Here is a 24,625-nt window from a genome sequence, read left to right on the forward strand (position 1 = left end):
TAATAACCACGACACAGAACACCACAGCTAATACAATACAGTCATACTGACACAACTATTATCATATTCAACATTGGAGACATGGGCATTGGTCAGGAAGTTGAAATGGGACAAATCACTACAAACTCATTAATTTGTCCTTAGTCAATCTGTTTCAAGTTACTTACTCTGCTTTCAGTCCCTAATGATTTTTCACCCTCTCTCCCACACTTATTATCCCCAGGTGTTTGCTCAGCCTGCTAATGTGTCTGTTACTAAGATGGATGTCAATAACCTTGCCATGGTGATGGCCCCCAACTGCCTCCGCTGCCAGTCTGATGACCCACGAATCATCTTTGAGAACACACGCAAGGAGATGTCTTTCCTGCGCATGCTCATCGTTCACCTGGACACCAGTTTCATTGAGGGCGTTGTGTAGACTGGCTCCCTTGACACCACATGTGCCCCAGTGTCACTGAGAGATTCACTCTGCTCTGCGAACCCCGCCCCACTCCATTGACCTATCACAAAACACACACACACACTGGAAATCATACTGTAACAATACCAGAGTTGATCATTTCTGTCTTCAAAGGCAGGGTCATGAGAAGATAAGAGAGAACCCAGGTGTCTCGCCACTGAGTACTGTACGTAACACTGTCACTTGACATTGGACCCATCCTCTGTCCTGCTTTCTGACTGCAGAACAATACATCTGTGTCGACTGCATAGGTGACATTGTGTGTGTTATGTGATGGAAACCACACAATTATTGCACACAAAAAGACTACAAATTACTTTGCATCATAGGGACCGCTTTTTAACCAGTTCATTTTGATGACTTTTTAACTGCATGTAAAATCAGATTTTCCTCCTACATTTATAGCTGAATGTGAAGTGCCATTGTTTCGTTGCTGGATATGGGCTGTGGAGGAGGAGTCTCATATGGTTTGTACAGGATGGACATTGTCGTCAGGAAACAGACCCAGGGTCCCCTCCTTATATCTATTTGGCCTCTTGTATGTGTGTGTTTGAGTTCTAGAGACTCAGCCTCCAGTTCTTATTTACAAATTAGAACAAATGTCTCATTTTCAAAATAAGCTCGCCTGTGATGTTTTTAGTAGTTGTATCAACAAGACTGCATCAGTCTCACTGCTATGTTGGTGATTTTATCTGGAAAAAAACTGTACCACCACAGCCATTTTGATATAGAGCCACAGTCTGTAGTCCGACTACAGTAGAGCCACAGTCTGTAGTCCGACTACAGTAGAGCCACAGTCTGTAGTCTGACTACAGTAGAGCCACAGTCTGAGCGTACATTTCAAAGTACAAACTGGAAGCAATAAGACCATGTGTTTTGGAGCTTGTGTAAAATGCCCGTTTTAGTGGTCTCCTCAACAGTGTGTGTTGTGCAATAACAACCCTCTGATTTTTAACTGCTGAGGAAGGATGTTATGAATGTATTCTGGTACATGTATGTACTGTGTGTATGGGAGATCTATTCGGCAGCAGGTAGCCTAGCAGTTAGAGCGTTGGGCCAGTAACCGGAAAGGTCGCTGGTTGGAATGCCTGAGCCGACAAGGTGAAAAACCTGTTGACGTGCCATTGAGCAAGGCACTTAATCCTAATTTGCTCCAGGGACGCCGTACTACGACTGACCCTGTAAAACACTTTTCACTGCATTTATCCAGTGTGTGACAAAAATACATGTTTTTGTTGTTGCAATACACCAATATTGAAAGAGGCATAAACAAATGTGTAAAGTAGTAGCACTATCACTTCTTTTCGCCATAGATATTTTGGCTCAGGTGTTCTGTTAAAACAGGTGTAGTGATAACTGCTCTCTGCTTCCCTCGCTAACTGAAAGTCTGATTTTCACATGCGTCCAAACTATGATGTAGATAAGACACTCCCTGGAAGCGTTGCTGTGTAAATAGTAAGCTCTCTGGCTGTATTTTCAAATGATCCGTGATAAAGATGAACCTTCCTCATTTTGTAATTACTCCTAATTTCCCTCCTGCAAGCCAGCCTTTGAAAATAGTAGATTCAACCACTCATTGTTTGTGTGTGTTATGTGAACATACCCTCTGTTATTGTATGAAATGATTGTCCGAGAAAAATAAAGGTTTGTTTAATTGCAGACTGGTTATCAGACATTTACTGGATTAAGTGTATAAAAAAATGTATATGTTATTGAGGCTATTGCCCAATAGCATTCCCTTTATTAATGTCTTGTCCAAATGTGTTGTACCGTCTGCTTTTTCTGTTTTTGTAACGTAGGCCGACATGGTCCTCAGTTCTTTGATTGTCTTGTCCTTATCGTTCTGGAAAAAAATATATATAGTGGATATTTTTGTACATACGAATGTAATGCAGAAGTTGCAGGAAATTAAATTAACATGATTAGGATTTTTCTTCTAAATAAAGAAAATATTGCCTATTTCGGAGTAAAATCGAGCACTATTCAAGAAACAATACCCTGACGTTGCAGCAGCCAGCCAGCAATTTGCTATGTTAGTAATATGATGTAATATATCCCTAGCCTACTATTGATGTCAATTTGCCATTGGCTGTACACGCCGTATAGGCAGGCCTACGACTGTAAAAGTAATTTACTTGTGTATAGCCTGCAAATAGCCTCTACCATGCATCTCTGGAACAGAAGGTATATTTAATACATGCGTAGTTGCGCGCCGGTAGTGCGAGTGCATCGAGAAAAAATTCAACTGCGTGCTCTCGAATCAGACGCGGAGGCACCACACGAGAGGATTTTATCACACGCTGCACATCACCATTGGAAACCCAGTATCCAGAAATCAAGGTAACATTTGATATCAGTTTTCTGCAACATTTTAGTCATTAGTATTTGCGACAGAATAGAAAAAGGTTTTATGCATCAATAACACAAAACATTGTGTAATCTGAATGCGGCATGACGCTTCTGCTTCCTAAACAAATAACTTTTAAAGACTTGTAATGTAGATTTGTTTTTGGCTTACGGATATCTTATACTGTTTGGTGTACGGGTGACTCGTCATTGTTTCGGTGGCTTCAGGGAAATTTAAAGTGCTCTATTTCCATGCCGTATTTACCGTAAGAAAACGTGTGGCCAGGCGTAGAGGCCCTCTTATGAATGACAGTCTGAACGGCCTGTAAAATCTCTCAAGCCCGCCCCTATCAGACCGCTTAACCAATTAGCTTTATTCAAGTCACTGACAAACTACAGTGAAATATATCCAAGACTCCTTATAGAATATCGGAAGATAAACCATCAGAAACGAATCAATAAAAGGCCGTTTTGAATTGTATAAAATCATATGCATCTTATTTAAGCCTTACTTTGAAGTGGATGCTGGGTGACTGCTGAAATGTAGGACGTGCAAGCAGCGTTGCCAAATAATGGAGAGAGAAAAACATGGCAATTTACAGGATTAGGCTATATTTCAAAATTTTATCGGCAATTAGCCTTCTATGGTTATGTTACATAGTTAATGTAAAGCCATGGACTATTTAGGCCTATAGTTGAAGCCAAGGTCCAAGTTGAAAATGATTTTCACCCTTCTCGAGTCTGGGATAAACAACTGACGTTTATTGCGCGTCATTGAGGTCGCTTCCGTGCGTTTTGAGCCACACACTCCACCAGAAAGAATTATGCCCTATTCGTTCACAAATGCTTCGTCGGAGTATGTGTTTATGGAACCTACATAACGTAGATTCATGTTATCCATGTATGTTACATAATCAACTGGCCTACATAACTAGCTTAATCTAATTTCAGAGACCATTTGCATTGCTATTGTCTCCCATTGTTTCAATATGTGGAATGTTCGCCTGACCAGAAAACACGTGGGTTGCCAAGTAGTGTGAAGATATCCGGCTTCTGTTGTTGCATTTAAATGGAATATGCTCAAAGTCTCTACCCAAAGGTGAGTTTTACCTCCCGAAATTAGGCTAATATATTGCAAAGATCTGTTTAGAATCGTGTGTTTCCCGGGATTTTAGTGATTGTGTTTGACCATGCTAGAGGATACAAAGTATTCAGGGCGCCAGACACAATGTAACGCTCTGCAATGGACCATTTTGAGTAGCAAAGATTTTGTTTGAGCAGATTTAGTCATTTTTGTAAATTAGAATCCAGTCATAAATCATCACACTGATCACTCCAGTTGGACAAAAGGATACAGAATAGTCAGTGTCGGAATTTCTCATCGTGCTGCCCAAGTCTTTGAAAGCTGTCTGGCTCTTGACCTCGTTATTAGGTACTGGCTGCACAAAATTCTCGAGACAGGGATTAGACAGTATTGCTATAAAATAGATGGAGTAAGGGTTACATACAGATGCTTCAAAGAGGAAGGTTTGCGTGCTGTTATGAGATCTGAGGATTGCGTTAAGCATATAACGTTAGGTGTTTCTTTGCTAAGAGTTTTCGTTGGATAAACATTGGAGCCTGATAGCCTAAATGATGGAGCAGACGTATTTGCTATCATAAACGAATGTCAAGCCATTTTAAGAGTGTCAAAGGGGTTATGCCATTTTTGGATGAGCACCAGATTTAAGGGCCTTTCACATCGCTCATTATGTAGTACGACTTTGCTTAAATTCGTATTAAACGTCTATGCAGTGTTTATTACTATGACTACTTTATGGATGCCCTATAATGCCTTAAGTTGTTATTTCTTCGTTTTTATTTATTTAGATTATACACACTACAATCTTCACACCTATCTTTGGATGCAACAAACTAAGATTTTAGATATAGGTTAGAACTAGGTGGTGTCAACACACCTTTTAGACTTGGGGTTAAATTCCACTGTCTCCCTGCCAGTATTGTTGCTCAGTCATTGGTCTTTTGTAATCATTGTGGAATCCCCTCACGTGTCTACTGCTACAATACTAACTTCAGTAATTATAGTTTATATTCCACTTGTCTACATACATACAGTAGTTATTGTTGGATACACACAGTATTGTGTTCCTGTATTTATGTAATAATTCCCCTTTCTCTCAGCCATATAGACAAGCCTCATCTAGACAAGCCTCATCTCCTGTTCTCTCACCTCTCTTCCTGGCAGTCCTCAGCAAAATGACTAAGACCCTTAGCACCATTGTTTGCTTTCACTTTCCACCACTATGATTCATTATGTAACAAGTAAATGCTGATCAAAAGAAATTGAGAACCAACGAAATTCTCCACTGATTATGGAGTCAGACCTTTTTTGTATTTAAGCCAGTTCGCTCTAAGCCAGTCTCTAGACCAGTACGAACTCACGTTGGACCCCCATCATGGCATTTTTAAGAACTAGAAGTGTATGTGTGTCTGGTCTTTAACCAAGTAGAACTGTGTGTCTGCCTGCAGGAGGTGGACGTGGGCATGATGAGCAAGACGCCCCCTAACAGAAGAGGGATAACCTTTGAGGTGGGAGCAACGCTAGAGGCCAGAGACACCCTCAAAAACTGGTGAGTCATGCTTCTGTCCCTCCATCACTCTCTCTCATTCTCAGTACAGTATGTCTTCATCTGCCTGCACTCTCTTTGTTGCTTTCCTCAGCTGTTTTTCAGTCTTTCTTTGTCTTTCTCTCTGTCTTTCTGCTATCCAGTTCAGTTGCTTTGCTCCCATCTCAGTCACCCCTCATATATCCCCTGCTCCTAGGTATCCGGCCAACATAGAGAAGATTGACTATAGTGATGAGAAGATCCTGATCCACTACCGTCAGTGGAGCCACCGCTATGATGAGTGGTTTGACTGGACCAGCCCCTACCTGAGACCTGTAGAGAGGATCCAGCTGAGACGACAGGGACTGCTGGACGACGATCCTATCCCTGTAAGAGATGGACTCTACTTACTTACTCTCCCAACTAGATCCCTACTGATTGCTCTGCATAGCTTTACCCGGTCTTCTGTTTGCTCCGCCTACTTCTATTTGATGTCATTTCCTCAGGCTGATTCTGGATCCAAGTGTGACACTGACACTTCCTTTCATCTGTTCATCTGTTCATCTGACACTTCCTTTCATCTGTTCATCTGTTCATCTGACACTTCCTTTCATCTGTTCATCTGTTCATCTGACACTTCCTTTCATCTGTTCATCTGTTCATCTGACACTTCCTTTCATCTGTTCATCTGTTCATCTGACACTTCCTTTCATCTGTTCATCTGTTCATCTGACACTTCCTTTCATCTGTTCATCTGTTCATCTGACACTTCCTTTCATCTGTCTCTTCAGGGATTTCATGTGAATGACAAGGTCCTCGCCAGTTGGTCCGATTGCCGCTTCTACCCTGCCAAGGTCTTAGCAGTCAATAAAGATGGTGAGTGGTTTGGAAGTACACTCGTATGCATATTGAAGGGATTTGTGTGTTCTGTTCTGCAGAATAGAGGACCACAATGGAAATAAGTCTCTTGACATTTTTGTGTTTGTATCCTCGACAATTGTGTTATGTACAGTTGAAGTCAGAAGTTTACATACACTTAGGTTGGAGTCATTAAAACTCATTTTTCAACCACTCCACAAATGTCTTGTTAACAAACTATAGTTTTGGCAAGTCAGTTAGGACATTTATTTTGTGCATGACACAAGTCATTTTTCCAACAATTGTATTTCACTTGTAATTCACTGTCTCACAAAGCCAGTGGGTCAGAAGTTTACATACACTAAGTTGACTGTGCCTTTAAACAGCTTGGAAAATTCCAGAAAATGATGTCATAGCTTTAGAAGCTTCTGATAGGCTAATTGACATCATTTGAGTTAATTGGAGGTGTACCTGTGGATGTATTGCAAGGCCTACCTTCAAACCCAGTGCCTATTTGCTTGACATCATGGGAAAATCAACAGAAATCAGCCAAGACCTTAGAAAAAATATTGTAGACCTCCACAAGTCTGGTTCATCCTTGGGAGCAATTTCCAAACGCCTGAAAGTACCACGTTCCTCTGTACAAACAATAGTACGCAAGTATAGACACCATGGGACCACACAGCTGTCATACCGCTCAGGAAGGAGACGCATTCTGTCTCCTAGAGATTAACGTACTTTGTTGCAAAAGTGCAAATCAATCCTAGAACAACAGCAAAGGACCTTGTGATGTGCTGGAGGAAATAGGTACAAAATTATCAATATCCACAGTAAAATGAGTCCTATATTGACATAACCTAAAAGGCTGCTCAGCAAGGAAGAAACCACTGCTCCAGAATCGCCATAAAAAAGCCAGACTATGGTTTGAACTGCACATGGGGACAAAGATTGTGCTTTTTGGAGAAATGTCTTCTGGTCTGATGAAACAAAAATAGAACTGTTTGGCCATAATGACCATCGTTATGTTTGGAGGAAAAAGGGGGAGGCTTGCAAGCCAAAGAACACCATCCCAACTGTGAAGCACGGGGGTGGCAGGATCATGTTGTGGAGGTGCTTTGCAGCAGGTGGGACTGGTGCACTTCACAAAATAGTTGGCATCATGAGGACGGAAAATGATGTGGATATATTGAAGCAACATCTGAAGACATCAATCAGGAAGTTAAAGCTTAGTCGCAAATGGGTCTTCCAAATGGACAATGACCCCAAGCATACTTCCAAAGTTGTGGCAAAATGGCTTAAGGACATCAAAGTCAAGGTACTGGAGTGGCCATCACAAAGCCCTGACCTCAATCCTATAGAAAATTTGTGGGCAGAACTGAAAAAGTGTGTGTGAGCAAGGAGGCCTACAAACCTGACTTAGTTACACCAGCTCTGTCAGGAGGAATGGGCCAAAATTCACCCAACGTATTGTGAGAAGCTTGTGGAAGGCTACCCGAAACATTTGACCTAAGTTAAACAATTTAAAGGCAATGCTACCAAATACTAATTGAGTGTATGTAAACTTCTGACCCACCGGGAATGTGATGAAAGAAATAAAAGCTGAAATAAATCATTCTCTCTATTATTATTCTGACATTTCACATTCTTAAAATAAAGTGGTGATACTAACTGACCTAAGACAGGGAATTTTTTACTTGGATTAAATGTCAGGAATTGTCAAAAACTGAGTTTAAATGTATTTGGCTAAGGTGTATGTAAACTTCCGACTTCAACTGTATATATACAGTACCAGTCAACATTTTGGACATATATGTTGCCTGGTGTAACATTTTTAAGTTGTTAAATAAAGCATCAACCGGATCCATCTGATCTCCATTTGCCCTCAGCATCTTACACGGTGAAGTTTTATGATGGAGTCGTCCAGACAGTGAAGGGGATCCACGTGAAGCCTTTTGTCAGAGAGGTGAGCTCTTTGTTTCCTTCTCTCAGCAGGGACTGTCAATTGTTTCTACCTGCTCAAAGGGCACATACAGTGCCTTCAGAAAGTATTCACACCCCTGGACTTTTTCCACATTTTGTTGTGACACAGCCTGAGTTTAAAATGGATTACATTGAAATGTTCAGTCAATGGCCTACACACAATACCCCATAATGTCAAAGTGGAATTATGTTTTTAGAAATGTTTACAAATTTAATAAATGAACAGTTGAAATGTCTTGAGTCAATAAGTTTTCAACCCCTTCGTTATGGCAAGCCTAAATAAGTTCAAGAGTAAAAATGTGCTTAACAAGTCACATAATAAGTTGCATGAACTCACTGTGTGCAATAATAGTGTTTAACATGATTTTTTTATTGAGTACCTCATCTCTGTACCGCACACATCAAATTATCTGTAAGGGCCCTCAGTCGAGCAGTGAATTTCAAACACAGATTCGACCACAATGATCAGGGAGGTGTCTTGGTCACAAAGAAGGGCACCTATTGGTAGATGGTCAAAAATAAAAGTTGAAGTTATTCATTACACTTTGGATGGTGTATCAATACAATATACAGTCATTACAAAGATACAGGCGTCCTTCCAAACTCAGTTGCCGGAGATGAAGGAAACCGCTCAGGGATTTCCCCATGAGACCAATGGTGAATTTAAAACTGTTACAGAGTAGAATGGCTGTGATAGGAGAAAACTGAAGATGGATCAACAACATTGTAGTTACTCCACAATACTAACCTAATTGACAGACTGAAAAGAATGAAGCCTGTATAGAATAAAAAATATTCCAAAACATGCATCCAGTTTGCAATAAGGCACTAAAGTAAAACTGCAAAAAATGTGGCAAAGAAGTGAACTTTATGTCCTGAATACAAAGCGTTATGTCCAACACATCACCGAGTACCACTCTTCATATTTTCTAGCGTGGTGGTGGCTGCATCATGTTATGGGTATGCTTGTCATCTGCAAGGACTACAGAGTTTTTTTTCAGATAAAAAGAAACAGAATAGAGCTAAGCACAGGCAAAATCCTAGAGGAAAACCTGGTTCAGTCTGCTTTCCAAACAGACAATGGGAGACAAATTCACCTTTCAACAGGACAATAACCTAAAACACAAGGCCAAATATACACTGGAGTTGTTTACCAAGATGACATTGAATGTTCCTGGGTGGCTTAGATACAGTTTTGACTTAAATCAGCGTGAAAATCTATGGCAAGACTTAAATGGCTATCTAGTAATGATCAACAACCAACTTGACAGAGGTTGAAGAATTTTTAAAAGAACAATGTGCAAATATTGTACAATCCAGGTGTGCAAAGCTCTTAGAGACTTACCCCAAAAGACTTGCAGCTGTAATCGCTGCCAAAGGTGATTCTAACATGAATGGACTCGGGTGTACATGCTTATGTAAATTAGATATTTCTGATTTTCGTATTCAATAAATGTGCAAAAATGTATAAAAACATGTTTTCACTTTGTCATTATTGTGTGTAGATGGGTGAGAAAAAACAATATTTCATTCAGGCTGTAACACAACAAAATGTGGAATAAGTCAAGGGGTATGAATACTTTCTGAAGGCACTGTCTCTGTTCATATTGTGTTGGCTTGCCATGCAAAGGGTCACATTTCTGTGGGTCATACTTTGCCTTATTTTCCTCTCTTTTCATCCCCCTCTCTTCCTGGAAATAGAGAGGAGGAGGAAAGGCTCGGTCTGCTGAGAGGAATGGAGTCAGGAAGCACCAGAATGGCAGAGACAGGATGGCTCAGGAAAACGTCCCCAAGAATAAAAGGGCCAGACGCAGTACCTCTGACCTGGAGGGAGACAGTGAGACCGAGGATAATAATGATGTTGATGAATGGGACAAGAGGGAGGGACAGGAGAAGACCAAGAGGAAGGACGGTGAGGTGGACGTCACCAAAGAGAGTCCACCCGCGATTAAGCAGGAGGAGCATACAGAGCAGCACGCAGGACAGAACAACCTCCGGGATCACATGACGGCCACTGTGGACCCGAACGGAGTGAAAGTGGAAGAAGACCGAGGACAGAGTGAGGAGAGGTCTACTCATAATTTAAATGGAGGGATAAAAAAAGAGGTGGAAATGAAAACTGAGTACACAGTCCTGAGCTCACCAAATGAATCTAAGCCATCCACTGAGTCACCCAATCAGATGTCAACACTGACAGGGCCAGTGTCTATCCCATTACCCTCAGCTTTGTCCACCAATGACGGAGTGGAGCAGAAGGCAGCGAGCCAACCGGATAGCTCAAAATCTGCACCACTGAACCTCCCAGTGAAACGTAAGACGACACTCTTCAGACAATCACGAAAGGACTTATTTCCAAATAATGGAAGCTGTCACTGCAGTTATATTTCAAGGTTCTGTCCACATTTCAATTTGTCAAAATAGTATAGAAGGTTTGAATATATTTATTAGAATTCTAAGAGAGTGAAGTGGTTTTAATTTGTTGTTGAACGTCGTCAGTCAGTAATTGTCAGTTTTATATGGTCTCTTTGTCTTTTGTTCCAGCAATAAGGAAGCAGGGTTTTCACAACCCCAACAGATTCAGCAGAGAGCCATGTGAGTTCTCCCCCTGCACCCTGTTAGATCAGTTTACATGTTTCTTTCCACTCCTAGCTGTTGGTCCATCCTCTCTTACACGTCTCCATTGTGTTTTCAGTGTACAGAGTGATCAAAAACCAGCCTCCCCCAGTCCTGTCCATCAACTTGGACCACAACCCGTTTAAATGCAGCGCTGTGGGTTGCACCAAGTCGTTCCGCAAGGCCAAGCTGCTTCACTACCACATGAAGTACTACCACGGAGAGGACCAGCAGCTAGAGGACGACCTCAGCCCCACCAGGAGCGTCCAGGCCTCAGAAAAGCACCCCTCCCCTACCACTCTGGAGAGTCCTAAGAGGAGACGCACCATCTCTGCCTCAATGCGTAAGTGTAAAAAAAAAATGGCTGTAGATAGATTTACCCAAAGTTTTAGTCATAATAATGATTTTTCTATGCCTGGCAGACTCCACTGTGCACAGTCCTATCAGAACTCCCCCGTCTCCACGTAGTGAGGCAAAGACAATGAGCAGACGCATGTCAGTGCAACCTGCTGTCAGCACAGAGCCAACACAGAGCCAGCAGCAGAGGGCGCTGCTGAGGGAGAAGAGCAAACAGAACCAGCTGGACAGGAATGGCCAGAGACCAGTGGCGACAGAGATGTTTATGAGCAGTGGCATGGACTTAGGTGTGTATAAAATGGAGACGTGGAAAGATCTAAAGAGAGGGCTTAAATAGGTTAATATATGTAAGTAAATGTGTAGGTATCTGAGCTGATTTCTGATCAGAGATTCACTTTCACTTTCTAAAGGTGACACAACAGGAATATTGTGACATTTGGCATGCTCTAGTATTTGTTTTGCGTTCAGGATCTAAAGCACTTTCTTAACTCTTGGTTCACTATGTCTCACTCCAGGATTGGTGAAAGAACGAGACCGGCTGAAGGATAAGAAACAGACCGACTTCCTTCGCGTTAAACTGAAGAAAAAGAAGAAAAAGAAAGCCAAGTCTGGTAAGAAGGGGACTCTAGTCACCCTACTGTTCTGAATGGGGCTCGTGTCCTGCTGCTCAGCTGCATGTGCAACGCTTCATTCAGGCCGTGGGAAGGCCCCTGAGCACAGAGCCATCCTGCATTCCTCTTGGTGTGGTCGGTGTAGGTCTGTGTGGGATTATCACTACAACTACCTGTCCTCACTACTGGCCTATACCGCTTCATCAGTCAAATAGCCACTGCTCATTTCATTTGCATCAGCTGTCTTGTGCTTTTACCTCCTTTTTCACTGACTTTTAATGATTTGCACATCTTTGTCTCATGTTTGGTTCATATGATAACACATTAGGCTAGGAAGGCCTTTATTATGGATTTAATAACCATCTCACTAATCTGTCAAAAGTCTAATGCGAACCACAAGCCACTGTGACAGCACTTCTCCAACCAAGTTTGAACCACTATTGGTCTATTGACCTAGTTTAAATTCACGCTGAGTGTGGACAACACTTGTTATAACACCTTTTAGGAGGATAGTTTATTCACTATGCACAATTAGACTATATTTACACTGTTCTGGCCAGTTCACCTCTCAGAAATACTCAAGTAGAGGTATTTTATGGACACAAGTTGACCATTTATGGTTTCTTTGTTATAAGGAAATATTCCCCTAACAATAATAGTATCTTTAGCTGTAAACATCAGAGTTCTGTTTTATATAGTGTCTGTTTGTGTGTGTGTGTGTGTGTCCCCAATAGGGTATCTCTTGTTTGCCCTCATCAGCAAGTCCAAAGTTGACATTTTGTTCTGCGTCTGCTTCCCCCTCCCCTTTATTAACAGAGTACACGGGTAGTGAGGAGAATATTGACATCTCAATATTCGATCTTCAGTCCAAATTGAATTTGCCACTCAAATTCCCCCTCTCACACAATCACAAGCCTGAGTCATACCACTGCAGGCCCGGATACAACCAGTCAGAGCAGATACACGTGGATGGTGGGTATCAGTGTGTGTATGTTATGTGTGTGTGTCGCTCTCTCCCTTTTGCCATTATTCTTTGACTGGTTTCAATCCAAGTCATTTGTCCTCGGCTTCGACCTGTATCTTTTCGATTCTGTATCAAACCGATGTTGCTTATTATTTTCCACACTTTCTGGCGTGAAAAGCAAACTGTTGTCACAGTTGAGGACTGATTCTATGGTTTATTGATAGAATCAAGGGCCTTTTTTTTGCTGCTATGGCTTGCTTTATACTCATTATTGTGCAACATACGGTTTGTTATACGTCCAACCCACAGAGCTATGCATAAGGTATATACAGGTAACTGCCAAAATAAAGGAAATATATATACTTTGTATCCCTCATTTACTCAAGTGTTTCCTTTATTTTGTCACTTAAATGTACATTAAAATACTGTGGATGAAATTAGCTATAGTTTCCTCCTATATTTTCTACCATTATTGCTGGTGTTACAATATTCTCTTGATCAAACACGTCATTTGGATGTAAATTATATTATCTCCTGGGGACTCACATTGAGAAATATACTGTTTGGTATGAAACTAGCTCATGGAAGAAATATAGATGTCTATGTAGTATTGCAATGTTTCTAAAAGAGACTAGGGTCATCTTGACCAGGATTGTTTGTATTAATTAACCTTTTCCATCCCTTGATTTCCCCTCTAGATGAGGATAGCATCAGTGATTGGTCAACGGACAGCTGCGGGTGGAGTGATGATGAGCAGGGGGCGGAGCTGGACGTCACTACTCCACCCCTGAATCTGGGCTCTGTTGCCTTGGAGACGGGCGCTCAGGAGATTGTGCGTTGCGTCTGTGAGGTGGAAGAGGAAAACGACTTCATGATACAGGTGAGCTACCTTGGGGTTTTACCTGGCTCTAGGCCAAACCTCTCTCCAATACACATCAGTGAGACGGCGAGACTAGTGCATTCCTACCAACTCTATATATTTAAATCAATCACATTCGTCAAATGTCACCTAATCTCTCAGAGACAGATTCTGCGTGTAAACCCAAGAAACTGTCGCGACGGGATGGAATGAGTAGGATAACGAGCAACAGTAGTTCAGGTGTTATGATAGTGACAGTTTGTCGGGACTTTTACCGTTGTGACTAGATGGAGTTAGGCCTACAGTTGGGTTAGGCCTCAGGCCTACTAGATGGAGTTAGGCCTCATGTTGGGACTACACTTATTGACAATTGGAGCATTTTAACTAAGCCTAACCCTTTTCCTAACCTTAACCTCATTCACATAACCTGCTACGTTAATTCTCCCAACTTGCCATGTTAGTTCTAACCTGCTATGTAAACAAACCATCAGCCTTGACAAACTATCAGTATCACCACATCAGTGTTTGGGTTTTCATCCCCGATTATTTGGACGTATCAGGGTTGGGGAAAGGCGGTCCTTAGACGTTAGTTCTGGAGTTAACCGAGATTAAATAGCACCTAACTGAAGGCCAAGCCCATCTCTGATCCTCCAAAGCAAGCTCAGGCCAACCATTAGCAGCAGAGAAAAACTCTGTTTGATTTGCATTATTGAGTAGTTGATAGTAACTCTGCTCCCTGGCCTTGTCTCTCCCCCAGTGTGAGGAGTGTCTGTGCTGGCAGCATGGAACCTGCATGGGCCTCCTGGAGGAGAACGTCCCGGACAAATACGCCTGCTACATCTGCCGAGACCCACCAGGTGAGAGCCAGAAACACAAAACTGGGATTGCTAGTAAATCCATCGCAGGTTTCTCCACAGGCGTTTAAAAAAGGCTCACACTAAACTAAATAAGCCAGTACATTTAACTGTAGTTTTTCTGGGTGTGACTTATGATATCTTGTGACCCTTCATGATCTTTGTTCCAGGTCAGAGGCAGAGCCTGCGGTACTGGTATGACCGTGATTGGCTGAGCAGCGGTCACATGTACGGTCTGTCCTTCCTGGATGAAAACTACTCCCACCAGAATGCAAAGAAGATTTCAGCAACACACCAGTTACTAGGAGACGTCCACCGTGTGGTGGAGGTGCTCAATGGCCTGCAGCTCAAGATGAGCATCCTACAGTAAGTAGAGGAATAGAATGGGAAAGACTATCCATCTATACACTAATATGAATGAATATCTTATATCTGTATGGAGTCTGAATGCCCCTGTATGGTCCTGTAGTACCCAAACCCACCCGGACTTGCGGCTGTGGTGCCAGCCCTGGAAGCGGGCAGAGAGGCCCTGGAGGAGAGACGGCTCGGGGACGGGCACCGACACAGCACCGTCTCCAGCGCCAACAGACGAGGGCTCAGAGAGGGACCACAAGAGTCTTGCGCGTGGGGGAGCAGAAGCTCTGATGTCAGCCGCCATGGAGAAGCTCAGTCGAGCCTCCTCTTCCGCCTTCTCGCCCTACCAGTCGTTCCAGGACTCGTACATCATGAGTGAGCACTGCTACCAGAAGCCGCGGGCGTACTACCCTGCGGTGGAGCAGAGGCTGGTGGTGGAGACCACACGGAGGGGCTCTGAGCTGGAGGACAGCCTGAGGAGTACTGAGGACCTGCTGGAGAGAGAACAGCGCTATGGAGGCATGCTAGAGACAGCCAGGCCCAAAGCCCACACACACCTGAACACTCACACCAAGGTTAGTGCCGTTTCAGCCCACACACAACCCTGAACACTCATCCCAAGGTCCGTTCTATTTCTGCCAGTGATGTAGTGGTAAAACAATAGGTGGGTATACAACTGTGATCGCCGGTCCTTGTTAAAAAACTAAAGCTTCCTATATTCTCTATCCATACATCCTGCATGCACAATACTATAGAGTGGTAGTCAACCTTATGACTGAAGCATCTTCTTTCCCATGTGTCCAGGGTTCAGATGTTGGTCGCTGGGGCCAGGCCGAGGTGAAGATGGAGGGAGGGGACGGAGACGGCAGTAGCCAGCAGCACCAGTGGCAGATCAACCTGCTCGATCACATAGATGCCGTACAAGAAGAGGTCACTCACAGGATGGACTTCATCGAGAGGGAGCTGGATGGTGAGGCATGCCCTTTGATCTCTGTCAGCAACTAAAGCGTTTTGTGATGCCACTGATTGTATATGTACAATGGGGAAAAAGAGAGAATTTCAAGCAAAACAACAAGACATTGGCCTCTTACCTGTCACAAAGGTGTAGCCACAATCAATACATCTACTGTATATTATAGGTTCCTCTCAGCTATGCATTTGACATGAGTGATTGACAGTGTTGTCTGTTCCGTCTTTCCTCCTCAGTGTTGGAGACTTGGCTGGACTACACAGGGGAGCTGGAGCCCCCAGAACCTCTGGCCCGCCTGCCTCAGCTTAAACACAGCATGAAGTTGCTGCTAACAGAGCTGGCCAAGGTGCAGCAGATTGCCCTGTGCTGCTCCACATGAGGGCGCCAGTGAGCAGTGTGACATCCATATTCACAGACCAACACAGCACTCCCAAGAGACAATGCAGTGGAGAGCAGCACTCACTGGTCTATCTATGGCATTTGGGGGTTGGACTGAGGGGAAATGACCAGATAATTGAATGCAAATGCACTTTCAGTATACTGCAGACTAGTGGGAGCATTTCATGGCATGGGGTAAAATGCTTGAGGATGACAGTTGGTGTTCCTCTGTTTAGCCCTCTAGTCTGTACAGGGAAAAGCCCACATAATGGAAATGTGCTGTATCATGGTCATTGCAGTAGGTAATGGATGGAGTCAATACAAGAGAGAACAAACGGGGACAGTTTATGATCGGATGAGTTTGTTGGTGCAAACCTGCATCATATTAATGCCTTGGTCTGAGATTTTGTTTGAAGCTTGCTGTCATGTACTCCACAAATTGATGAGCTGTACTATGTATTCAGACCTCACCTGAACTTCTAATAGACACACTGTCAATATTCATAATGACAGCTTTTGGAAACACTGTCCTTGGAGCCATATTTTGCAACTCTTTTTCCTGTCTCAATATTATAACGTACTTAGTCATTGATAATCTCGCATAATTATTAAGCTTATGTTTTCTGATCATGTGGATTGTTTTACAGAGCACAACCTTAATAAGGTTATAAATAGGGTGTGACAATACAAACTATATTCTTATATAATGGCACTGTATAGATAAATTTAATCTTTCAGATTTTACATAGTGAATTTTTACTTTGTCTGTATTATAGACACTGGAGGGGACAGTACACAGTTTGATGACGAGTGACGTTTCTGGATGTTTGTTTTCATATTGTTTAAATGTGGTTTCTTTCCAAAGCTAATGTCACTGTTGTATTTTGTTGATTCTGTGTATCTATCCTATTCACTCTCGTCTCGCGATATCGTTGCTGGAGTTCCTGCCCTACTACTTTGCAGATGCATACCAGATCTTAGAACGCCTGCAATAGGTATAACATTTTAGCTAACCACCTCATATGATATAGCAATCTGGTGCCTCGACTGCAGTCTGACGTGGCACACAGCCATTGGTAGATGCAATGCAACGCCTGCCCTGCACATCTAGTCGGGCAGGAACTCGACCTTCAACTTTGCTTCACTTGTAGCCTTTGACTTTTGGCTTACTGCAAATGTTTGTGGAGATGTCTGCTACAACCTCAGCATTTTGTGTTCTGTTCTCAGTGGAAGACTTGTGACAGATCCATAGATTTTCTGTTTCTTGTATTGTTTTACCTGTACTGTTTATTTGCAATATTTTGTATTTCTTGTGTAAATACATTTGAATGTTTCTTGGGATGACTTTGTATTGGTTATTTTTAAACATAGTTCTCCAAAGAGCCATACTGTACTAGTGGGTCAACCAGGTTAAGAACCAAACAAGATGTTGAAAAATGCAACAGATATGCTGGTACATAAATACACTATTATCTCTCATTGATATAAAGTGCATTCGGAAAGTATTCAGACCCCTTGACTTTTTCCATATTTTGTTACGTTATAGCCTTATTCTAAAATTGATTTAAAAAATGTTTCAATGACAAAGCGAAATAGGGTTTATTTTTTTTTTATGTATTAAAAATAAAAAATAAACATACCTGCCTCCTGTTTCCATTGATCATCCTTGAGATGTTTCTACAACTTGATTGGAGTCCACCTGTGGTAAATTCAATTGATTGGACATGATTTGGAAAGGCACACACCTGTCTATATAAGGTTCCACAGTTGACAGTGCATGTCAGAGTAAAAACCAAGCCATGAGGTTGAAGGAATTGTCTGTAGAGCTTCAAGACAGCATTGTGTCGAGGCACAGATCTGGGAAGGGTATCAAAACATTTCTGCAGCATTGAAGGTCCCCAAGAACACAGTGGCCTCCATCATTCTTAATTAGGAACTACCAAGACTTCCTAGCTGGCAGCTAAACTGAGCAATCGGTGGAGAAGGGCCTTGGTCAGGGAGGTGACCAAGAACTGGATGGTCACTCTGACAGAGCTCCAGAGTTCCTCTGGGAACCTTCCAGAAGGACAACCATCTCTGCAGCAGTCCACCAATCAGGCCTTTATGGTAAAGTGGCCAGACGGAAGCCACTCCTCAGTAAAAGGTACATGGCAGCCCGCTTGGAGTTTGCCAAAAGGCACCTAAAGGACTCAGACCATGAGAAATAAGATTCATTGGTCTGATGAAACCAAGATTTAACACTTTGGCCTGAATTCAACAATTTGTCCTGTGTGGCTCAGTTGGTAGAGCATGTTGTTTGCAACGCCAGGGTTGTGGGTTCGATTCCCACGGGGGACCAGTACGGGGAAAAAATGTATGAAATGTATGCATTTGTAACCGATGTGAAATGGCTAGTTGGTTAGCGGTGGTGCGCGCTAATAGCGTTTAAATCGGTGACGTCACTCGCTCTGAGACCTGAAGTAGGGTTTCCCCTTGCATTGCAAGGGGCTTTTGTGGCGCGATGTGTAACGATGCTTCGTGGGTGTCAGTTGTTGATGTGTGCAAGGGTCCCTGGTTCGAGCCCAGGTTGGGGCGAAGAGAGGGACGGAACCTACACTGTTACACATTCACTACTGTAAGTTGCTCTGGATAAGAGCGTCTGCTAAATGACAAAAAAATGTAAAAAATGTCAAATGTAATTCCAAGCGTCACGTCTGGAGGAAACCTGGCACCATCCCTACGATGAGGCATGGTGGTGGCAGCATCATGCTGTGGGGATGTTTTTCAGTGGTAGGGTCTGGGAGACTAGTCAGGATCGAGGGAAAGATTAACAGAGCAAAGTACAGAGAGATCCTTGGTGAAAACCTGCTGCAGAGCACTCAGGACCTCAGACTGGGGCGAAGGTTCACCTTCCAACAGGACAATGACCCTAAGCACACAGCCAAGACAACGCAGGAGTGGCTTTGGGATCAGTCTCTGAATGTCCTTGAGTGGCCCAGCCAGAGCCCGGACTTGAACCCGATCTAACATCTCTGGAGAGACCTGAAAATAGCTGTGCAGCGACGCTCCCCATCCAACCTGACAGAGCTTGAGAAAAATGGGAGAAACTTCCCAAATACAGGTGTGCCAAGCTTGTAGCGTCATACCGAAGAAGACTCGAGGCTGTAATCGATGCCAATGGTGCTTCAACAAAGTACTAAGTAAAGTGTCTGAATAATTATGTAAATATGTATTCATTTATTTTTGCCAAAATTTCTAAAAACCTGTTTTTGCTTTGTCATTATGGGGTATTGTGTGTAGACTGATGGAGGGGGGCGACTATTTAATACATTTTAGAATAAGGCTGTAGCTTAACCAAATGTGGAAAAAGTCAAAGGGTCTGAATACTTTTTGAATGCACTGTAAATACTGTGGATCTGTTGCTGTCTGAGGAGTAAATGGCACGTGGTTTGAAGGAATCAATAGTGTTTTTTTGGCCACACATTTTGCTACACAATTCAGGCTGTGCTGCAAAATCCAGAAACAAAACATTGCTTGCCTAGTAGGCTATAAAATATCTTTATCTATCCCTTCCTAAATGCATGTTTTTTTTTCTCCCTCATTTTATGAGGATTTGAAGGAAGCAGTCTTGCTGATCGCCACATTTTTTACAGCTGGTCTGGAAATAGCCTACAACTTCAAAACAAGTCCGAGGTTTAGATTAAATCGAGTTTTTTTTAACATGTTGCAGCACCGGCTGTTTGTATTCTTATACAATCAGTTGAGGATTGAAACTGAATTCTAAGCGCATAATCTCCGAGAAATGGGTCAATTCAGTGATGATGGGACTGATAGTGTACACTACAGTTTAGACAGAATCTACTCAGTTAAACCTCTTGGGGGCGTTCAAATTAATTGCTACTGCCTCCTCGTAGGCTATTGGCTGGCTGCTTCGTTCGCTTCTCCTCGCTGTCTAGGACGCAATGTGTAGTTCCGCCCTGAGAGTGACATCGAAATACTCGTTGGAATAGGAACGCAACCAGGCAAAGAACGAAAACGTGCAGTTTATAACACCGGTATTTCACCAAAAGTCCAGAGGATTTGACGCATATCGAACGGATACGTATTCAACCCAAGCGGTAAGTAAAAGAGCTTGACATTTTCTAATATTGCTATGCCAACAGCAGATGTGGCCATTGGCGTGGATAATCCACCAGTTCGCGGTGTATTCTTGATATAATATTCATCTTCCAGCCAGTTCTAATGTAGGCCTAGGTGAGATCTTTGAGTAACCTAAATTAAACGGCACAATAGTGTCCAATGTTATCCACGATTCTGCGCGCGTTGAAACAAATGTAACAAGATGAGGTTAACTTGACAAGTGTCAAATTCTGCACACGTAAATGCACATGAACTGTATTGCTACTTTATAACTCAACTAGCCTATTCACTTTCATTGTTGCCTCTAACACCATTTTCTGCTGCGACAGTAGCCTCTGTAGGATTTCATTTCCTGTTGAATAACTTACTTTTGAGTCACAGGTTAGGCACTTCATACTGTATGTCAATGGCCCGCCCATATCTATGTCTCAACATCGAAGGAAGGCTGCTGTATGCAGTTGCTGAATATTTTGTCACGATCCTCGAGATGGAGCAATATAAAAACTGCCTGCCCCGTTTCACTCTCACGTCCAGAACCGTTCATCAACGTTACAAAACATGATCTCGCTCGTAGCCTACTGAGTTATATGGTTGCTTAATTAAGTAGACAAGACTTGGCAAATCCACGCTGTTACGCTGATGTAGTTGGCAACCAGTGGCGTGGAGAAATGAGGCTACATATCATTATTCTGGCACCACATGACATTGTCAGCAGTCACCTGGATAGGGTCGATGAGAGCAGCTGGGATAGGTGAAGGTCACACAGGTGTAGCTGTACTGTAGTAGGTCATTGGATTCAGGCGTGTAATCATTACTACAAACCAGGGGTGTCAAACTCATTCCTTGGATGGCCTGGTGTCTGATGTTTTTCAATTTCTTTTCAATTATGACCACCAGGTGAGTTCCTTACTAATGACTGACCTTAATTCATCAATCATGTACAAGGGAGGAGCAAAAACCCCCCAGACACATGCAGCATTTCAAACTCATAAAAGACACACCCTCGTTTTATGACCTTGGGGGAAATCCCCGTCACCATCTTGGAAGTCGGTCCGAACAAGGGTAGTTTGCAACGTAAGCCCCCGTTTTTGCTGGTGTACAATTATGTTCACTTCGGGGCCTGAAACGCCCCATAATTACATTTGCGATAATTGTACATCCACTAAGAAAAGTCAGCCGAAACGTACAACCGAAACGTAAATGTGGATAAGTCAACATACAAGTGTAAGTAAAAACACATGTAAAAAGGGTAGAAATTGTGCTACGAATGCACATGACGCACAAACACGTCTCGTAAATTAATGATGTTTGGTTAGCTTTTGGAAATTGCAGAAATAAAAACTTCCGTCAGAAGCTCCAGCTATGCAGGCTAACGTTAGTTATCTAATTAATTTGCTAGCTATCATACAGTGGGTGTATATTAATAATGATATAGTTAATATAAGTAGACATGTAATCATAATTGACGTAGTGCATATTAAGCACCCACAATCATCGCGGGATGCACGAGTGATGAATTTCCGGAAGAAAAAGAAAAAAGTGATGAATTTCCAGGCAATGGCGGTCAATTTAAAAATCATTCCTTCATCCCTCGCCCCTTGCCCTGCAAGTGTATACTCTTCAGACGTCCTGAAACGTCACCAGACGTGTCCACTTAATTTGAGGGGATAGGGTATGTCATAAGTGTTTTGGAATTCAGTCGTGGTCCAAACAGTTGCATTTTGCAACATAAATTAGAGTTTCTATTGGACAAATTCAGGTAGGTCACTCCTCGTTTTATTCAGGTTTATTTTGCTTGGTTCTGTTTGGTTCCTAGTGAATACAGCCCAGGTGTTTGAATTCAGTTGGTGGGAGGGACTATTACCTGAATGACCTCCACAATGCCACATAATCAGAGGCGGGCATAGAGTTTACAAAATAAACAGTGACATTTTTTTCCAGTTGTTTTCATTCACAACAGTGCTCCCATTACATGACCACTACAGGCTTTTGGTCAGTTTATTATGGTCTAAAGAGGCTTTAGTTTGACACACCAAAGAGACACCGAAATGATACTTTAGACCAGAGATCATCAACTAAATTCCACCGCAGGCCAATATTTTTTTCTTGAGTGGATGGTCGGGATCACGTGTCTCCTTATGCGTCGGAATACTTGGGGCAGATTACCAACATTAAAATCACTTGTTTTTACAGTCTTTTTATGTCCAACAATGAAAATAAAAAGAATAACATTTTGCTCAGAAAACTTGGGGGCCAAATAAAACCAGCCACGGGCTGCCAGTTGGGGAACCCTGCTTTAGACATTATCATACTAGCCGTAGCCTTCTATTGGGAGGGAGCTGCAGTCCACCATAGTTCATTATCACAGTAGAAAGTGATGCTTAACAGGTGACTGCTGACGGTGTCATGTGGTGCCAGAAGAATGATATGTAGTGCCATCTCTCCACGCCATTCACATCCCAACGTCCTTTCTCCAACAAAGCTGATACGTGCGCGGCTTTGGGGCAAGACAGACGGGGTTGGCTTTCAATCAGAACAACTCACGGCTTTTAGCCTCTGTTGCATACGCATCAATATTGTACGCGGGATGTCGTCAACTAACCCGTCTTTACATCCATCTACCAAAGAGAATGTTCAAATTTCTACTCAGGGTGCCACGTCCTTTCTCCATTCTACATTAATGTGGACGCTACCATGATTACAGATAATCATGAAGGAACCATGAATAACGATGAGTGAGAAAGTTACAGAGGCACAACATCGTACCCCCAAGACATGCTAACATCTCACCAATAACAGGGGAGGTTAGCATTTTCTTTTGAATGGGGTATGATATTTGAGCCTCAATTTTATTCACGGTTCATTTAGGATTATCCGTAATCAAGATGGCATCCACATTCCTGTCGATGTGTTCAGAAACATATTATATTCCTTACAATAAAAGTAAACATTTGTTAACAAAATTCCCCCAGCCATAAGATACTTTTTTCAATAGGCGCTAAAGCAGTTAGCATCTATGAATGGGTTAGTCCAGACTCAGACTTTTAAAGTTCTTGGTTTGACCACCAGATATAATATTTTGAAATTCTGTTTCCATTGTTCATCCTTGAGATGTTTCTACAATTTGATTGGAGTCCACCTGTGGTAAATTCAATTGATTGGACATGATTTGGAAAGGCACACACCTGTCTATATATGGTCCCACAGTTGACAGTGCATGTCAGAGCAAACACCAAGCCTTGAGGTCAATGGATCTGACAATGGAGCTCAGAAATAAGATTGTGTCAAGGCACAGATCTGGGGAAGGGTACCAATAAATGTCTGCAGCATTGAAGGTCCCCAGGAACACAGTGGCCTCCATCATTCTTAAATGGAAGAAGTTTGGAACCTCCAAGACTCTTCCTAGAGCTGGCAGCCAAACTGAGCAATCGGTGGAGAAGAGCCTTGGTCAGGGATGTGACCAAGAACCCGATGGTCACTCTGACAAAGTTTAAGAGTTCCTCTGTGGAGATGGGAGAACCTTCCAGAAGGACAACCATCTCTGCAGCAATCCACCAATCAGGCTTTTATGGTAGAGTGGACAGACGGAAGCCATTCCTCAGTAAAAGGCACATGACAGTTAGCTTGGAGTTTGCCAAAAGGCACCTAAAGGACTCTCAGACATGGGAAACAAGATTCTCTGGTCTGATGAAACCAAGATTGAACTCTTTGGCCTGAATGCCAAGCGTCACGTCTGGAGGAAACCTGGCTGATGATGATGAAGCATGGTAGTGTGAGCATCATGCTGTAGGTATGTTTTTCAGCGGGAGGGACTGGGAGACTAGTCAGGATTGAAGGAAAGATGAATGGAGCAAAGTACAGAGATCCATGATGACTACCTGCTCAGGACCTCAGACTGGGTCGAAGGTTCACCTTTCAACAGGACAATGACCCTAAGCACACAGCCAAGACAACGCAGGAGTGGCTTCGGGACAAGTCTCTGAATGTCCTTGAGTGGCCCAGCCAGAGCCCGGACTTGAACCTGATCGAACATTTCTGGAGAGTCCTGAAAATAGCAGTGCAGCGATGCGCCCCATCCAACATGACAGAGCTTGAGAGGATCTGCAGAAAAGAATGGGAGAAACTCCCCAAATACCAGTGTGCCAGACTTGTAGTGTCATACCCAAGAGTCGAGGATGTAATCGCTGCCAAAGGTGCTTCAACAAGTACTGAGTAAAGGGTCTGAATATTTATGTAAATGTGATATTTTTTCTTAATTTCTAAAACCTGTTTTTGTTTTGTCATTATGTGGTATTG

General features: G+C 42.8%; 3 protein-coding genes and 1 long non-coding RNA gene across 10 annotated transcripts in view; 3 read left to right on the top strand and 1 right to left on the bottom strand.

Moving 5' to 3' along the window:
- LOC115150824 (rho GTPase-activating protein 39) overlaps window positions 1–2,119 on the top strand; it is a 55,225-nt gene extending 53,106 nt beyond the window's left edge. For all 3 annotated transcript variants that reach the window (XM_029694535.1, XM_029694534.1, XM_029694536.1), the window contains exon 10: window positions 224–2,119. In XM_029694535.1, the coding sequence (XP_029550395.1) occupies window positions 224–418 (195 nt within the window). In that variant the 3' untranslated portion in view covers window positions 419–2,119. The remainder of the gene's footprint in view (window positions 1–223) is intronic.
- LOC115150831 (uncharacterized) lies at window positions 2,096–3,562 on the bottom strand. The gene is made up of 2 exons (XR_003867164.1): window positions 2,979–3,562; window positions 2,096–2,303 (listed from the first exon to the last, which is right to left on the bottom strand). It is a non-coding gene; the product is annotated as an uncharacterized LOC115150831 (long non-coding RNA).
- On the top strand, window positions 2,665–17,704 carry LOC115150825 (PHD finger protein 20). Of its 4 annotated transcripts, none has more exons than XM_029694538.1 (18): window positions 2,665–2,800; window positions 3,758–3,905; window positions 5,336–5,436; window positions 5,630–5,801; window positions 6,204–6,288; window positions 8,157–8,233; window positions 9,952–10,561; window positions 10,792–10,842; window positions 10,943–11,206; window positions 11,286–11,507; window positions 11,736–11,831; window positions 12,648–12,803; window positions 13,494–13,675; window positions 14,412–14,511; window positions 14,679–14,874; window positions 14,978–15,437; window positions 15,667–15,832; window positions 16,069–17,704. In XM_029694538.1, exons 2-18 carry the CDS (start codon window positions 3,876–3,878, stop codon window positions 16,209–16,211), a joined length of 3,111 nt encoding a protein of 1,036 aa, XP_029550398.1. In that variant the 5' UTR covers window positions 2,665–2,800; window positions 3,758–3,875; the 3' UTR covers window positions 16,212–17,704. The 4 variants fall into 4 exon arrangements, with proteins under 4 accessions (XP_029550398.1, XP_029550397.1, XP_029550399.1 ...); XM_029694537.1 differs by having other exon boundaries at window positions 3,819–3,905; XM_029694539.1 differs by lacking the exon at window positions 3,758–3,905.
- Window positions 17,705–20,133: 2,429 nt separating this feature from the next.
- Window positions 20,134–24,625, top strand: part of LOC115150827 (protein NDRG3) — a 66,088-nt gene continuing 61,596 nt past the window's right edge. The window contains exon 1 of one of the 2 annotated variants that reach the window (XM_029694542.1): window positions 20,134–20,307. The gene's annotated coding sequence lies outside the window, so the exon portion shown is untranslated. The remainder of the gene's footprint in view (window positions 20,308–24,625) is intronic. The other variant, XM_029694543.1, reaches the window with a different exon arrangement.

This window comes from Salmo trutta, chromosome 16, assembly GCF_901001165.1.
Source record: "Salmo trutta chromosome 16, fSalTru1.1, whole genome shotgun sequence".
Taxonomy (NCBI): domain Eukaryota; kingdom Metazoa; phylum Chordata; class Actinopteri; order Salmoniformes; family Salmonidae; genus Salmo; species Salmo trutta.

What these genes read in the sequence shown, in the direction of transcription:
- LOC115150825 (XM_029694538.1), top strand. Translation starts at nt 3,876, where the DNA reads ATGGAATATGCTCAAAGTCTCTACCCAAAG. An exon ending in TGGACGACGATCCTATCCCT is followed by an intron (nt 5,802 to 6,203) that starts GTAAGAGATGGA and finishes CTGTCTCTTCAG; the next exon opens with GGATTTCATGTGAATGACAA. An exon ending in AGAGCAGATACACGTGGATG is followed by an intron (nt 12,804 to 13,493) that starts GTGGGTATCAGT and finishes TTTCCCCTCTAG; the next exon opens with ATGAGGATAGCATCAGTGAT.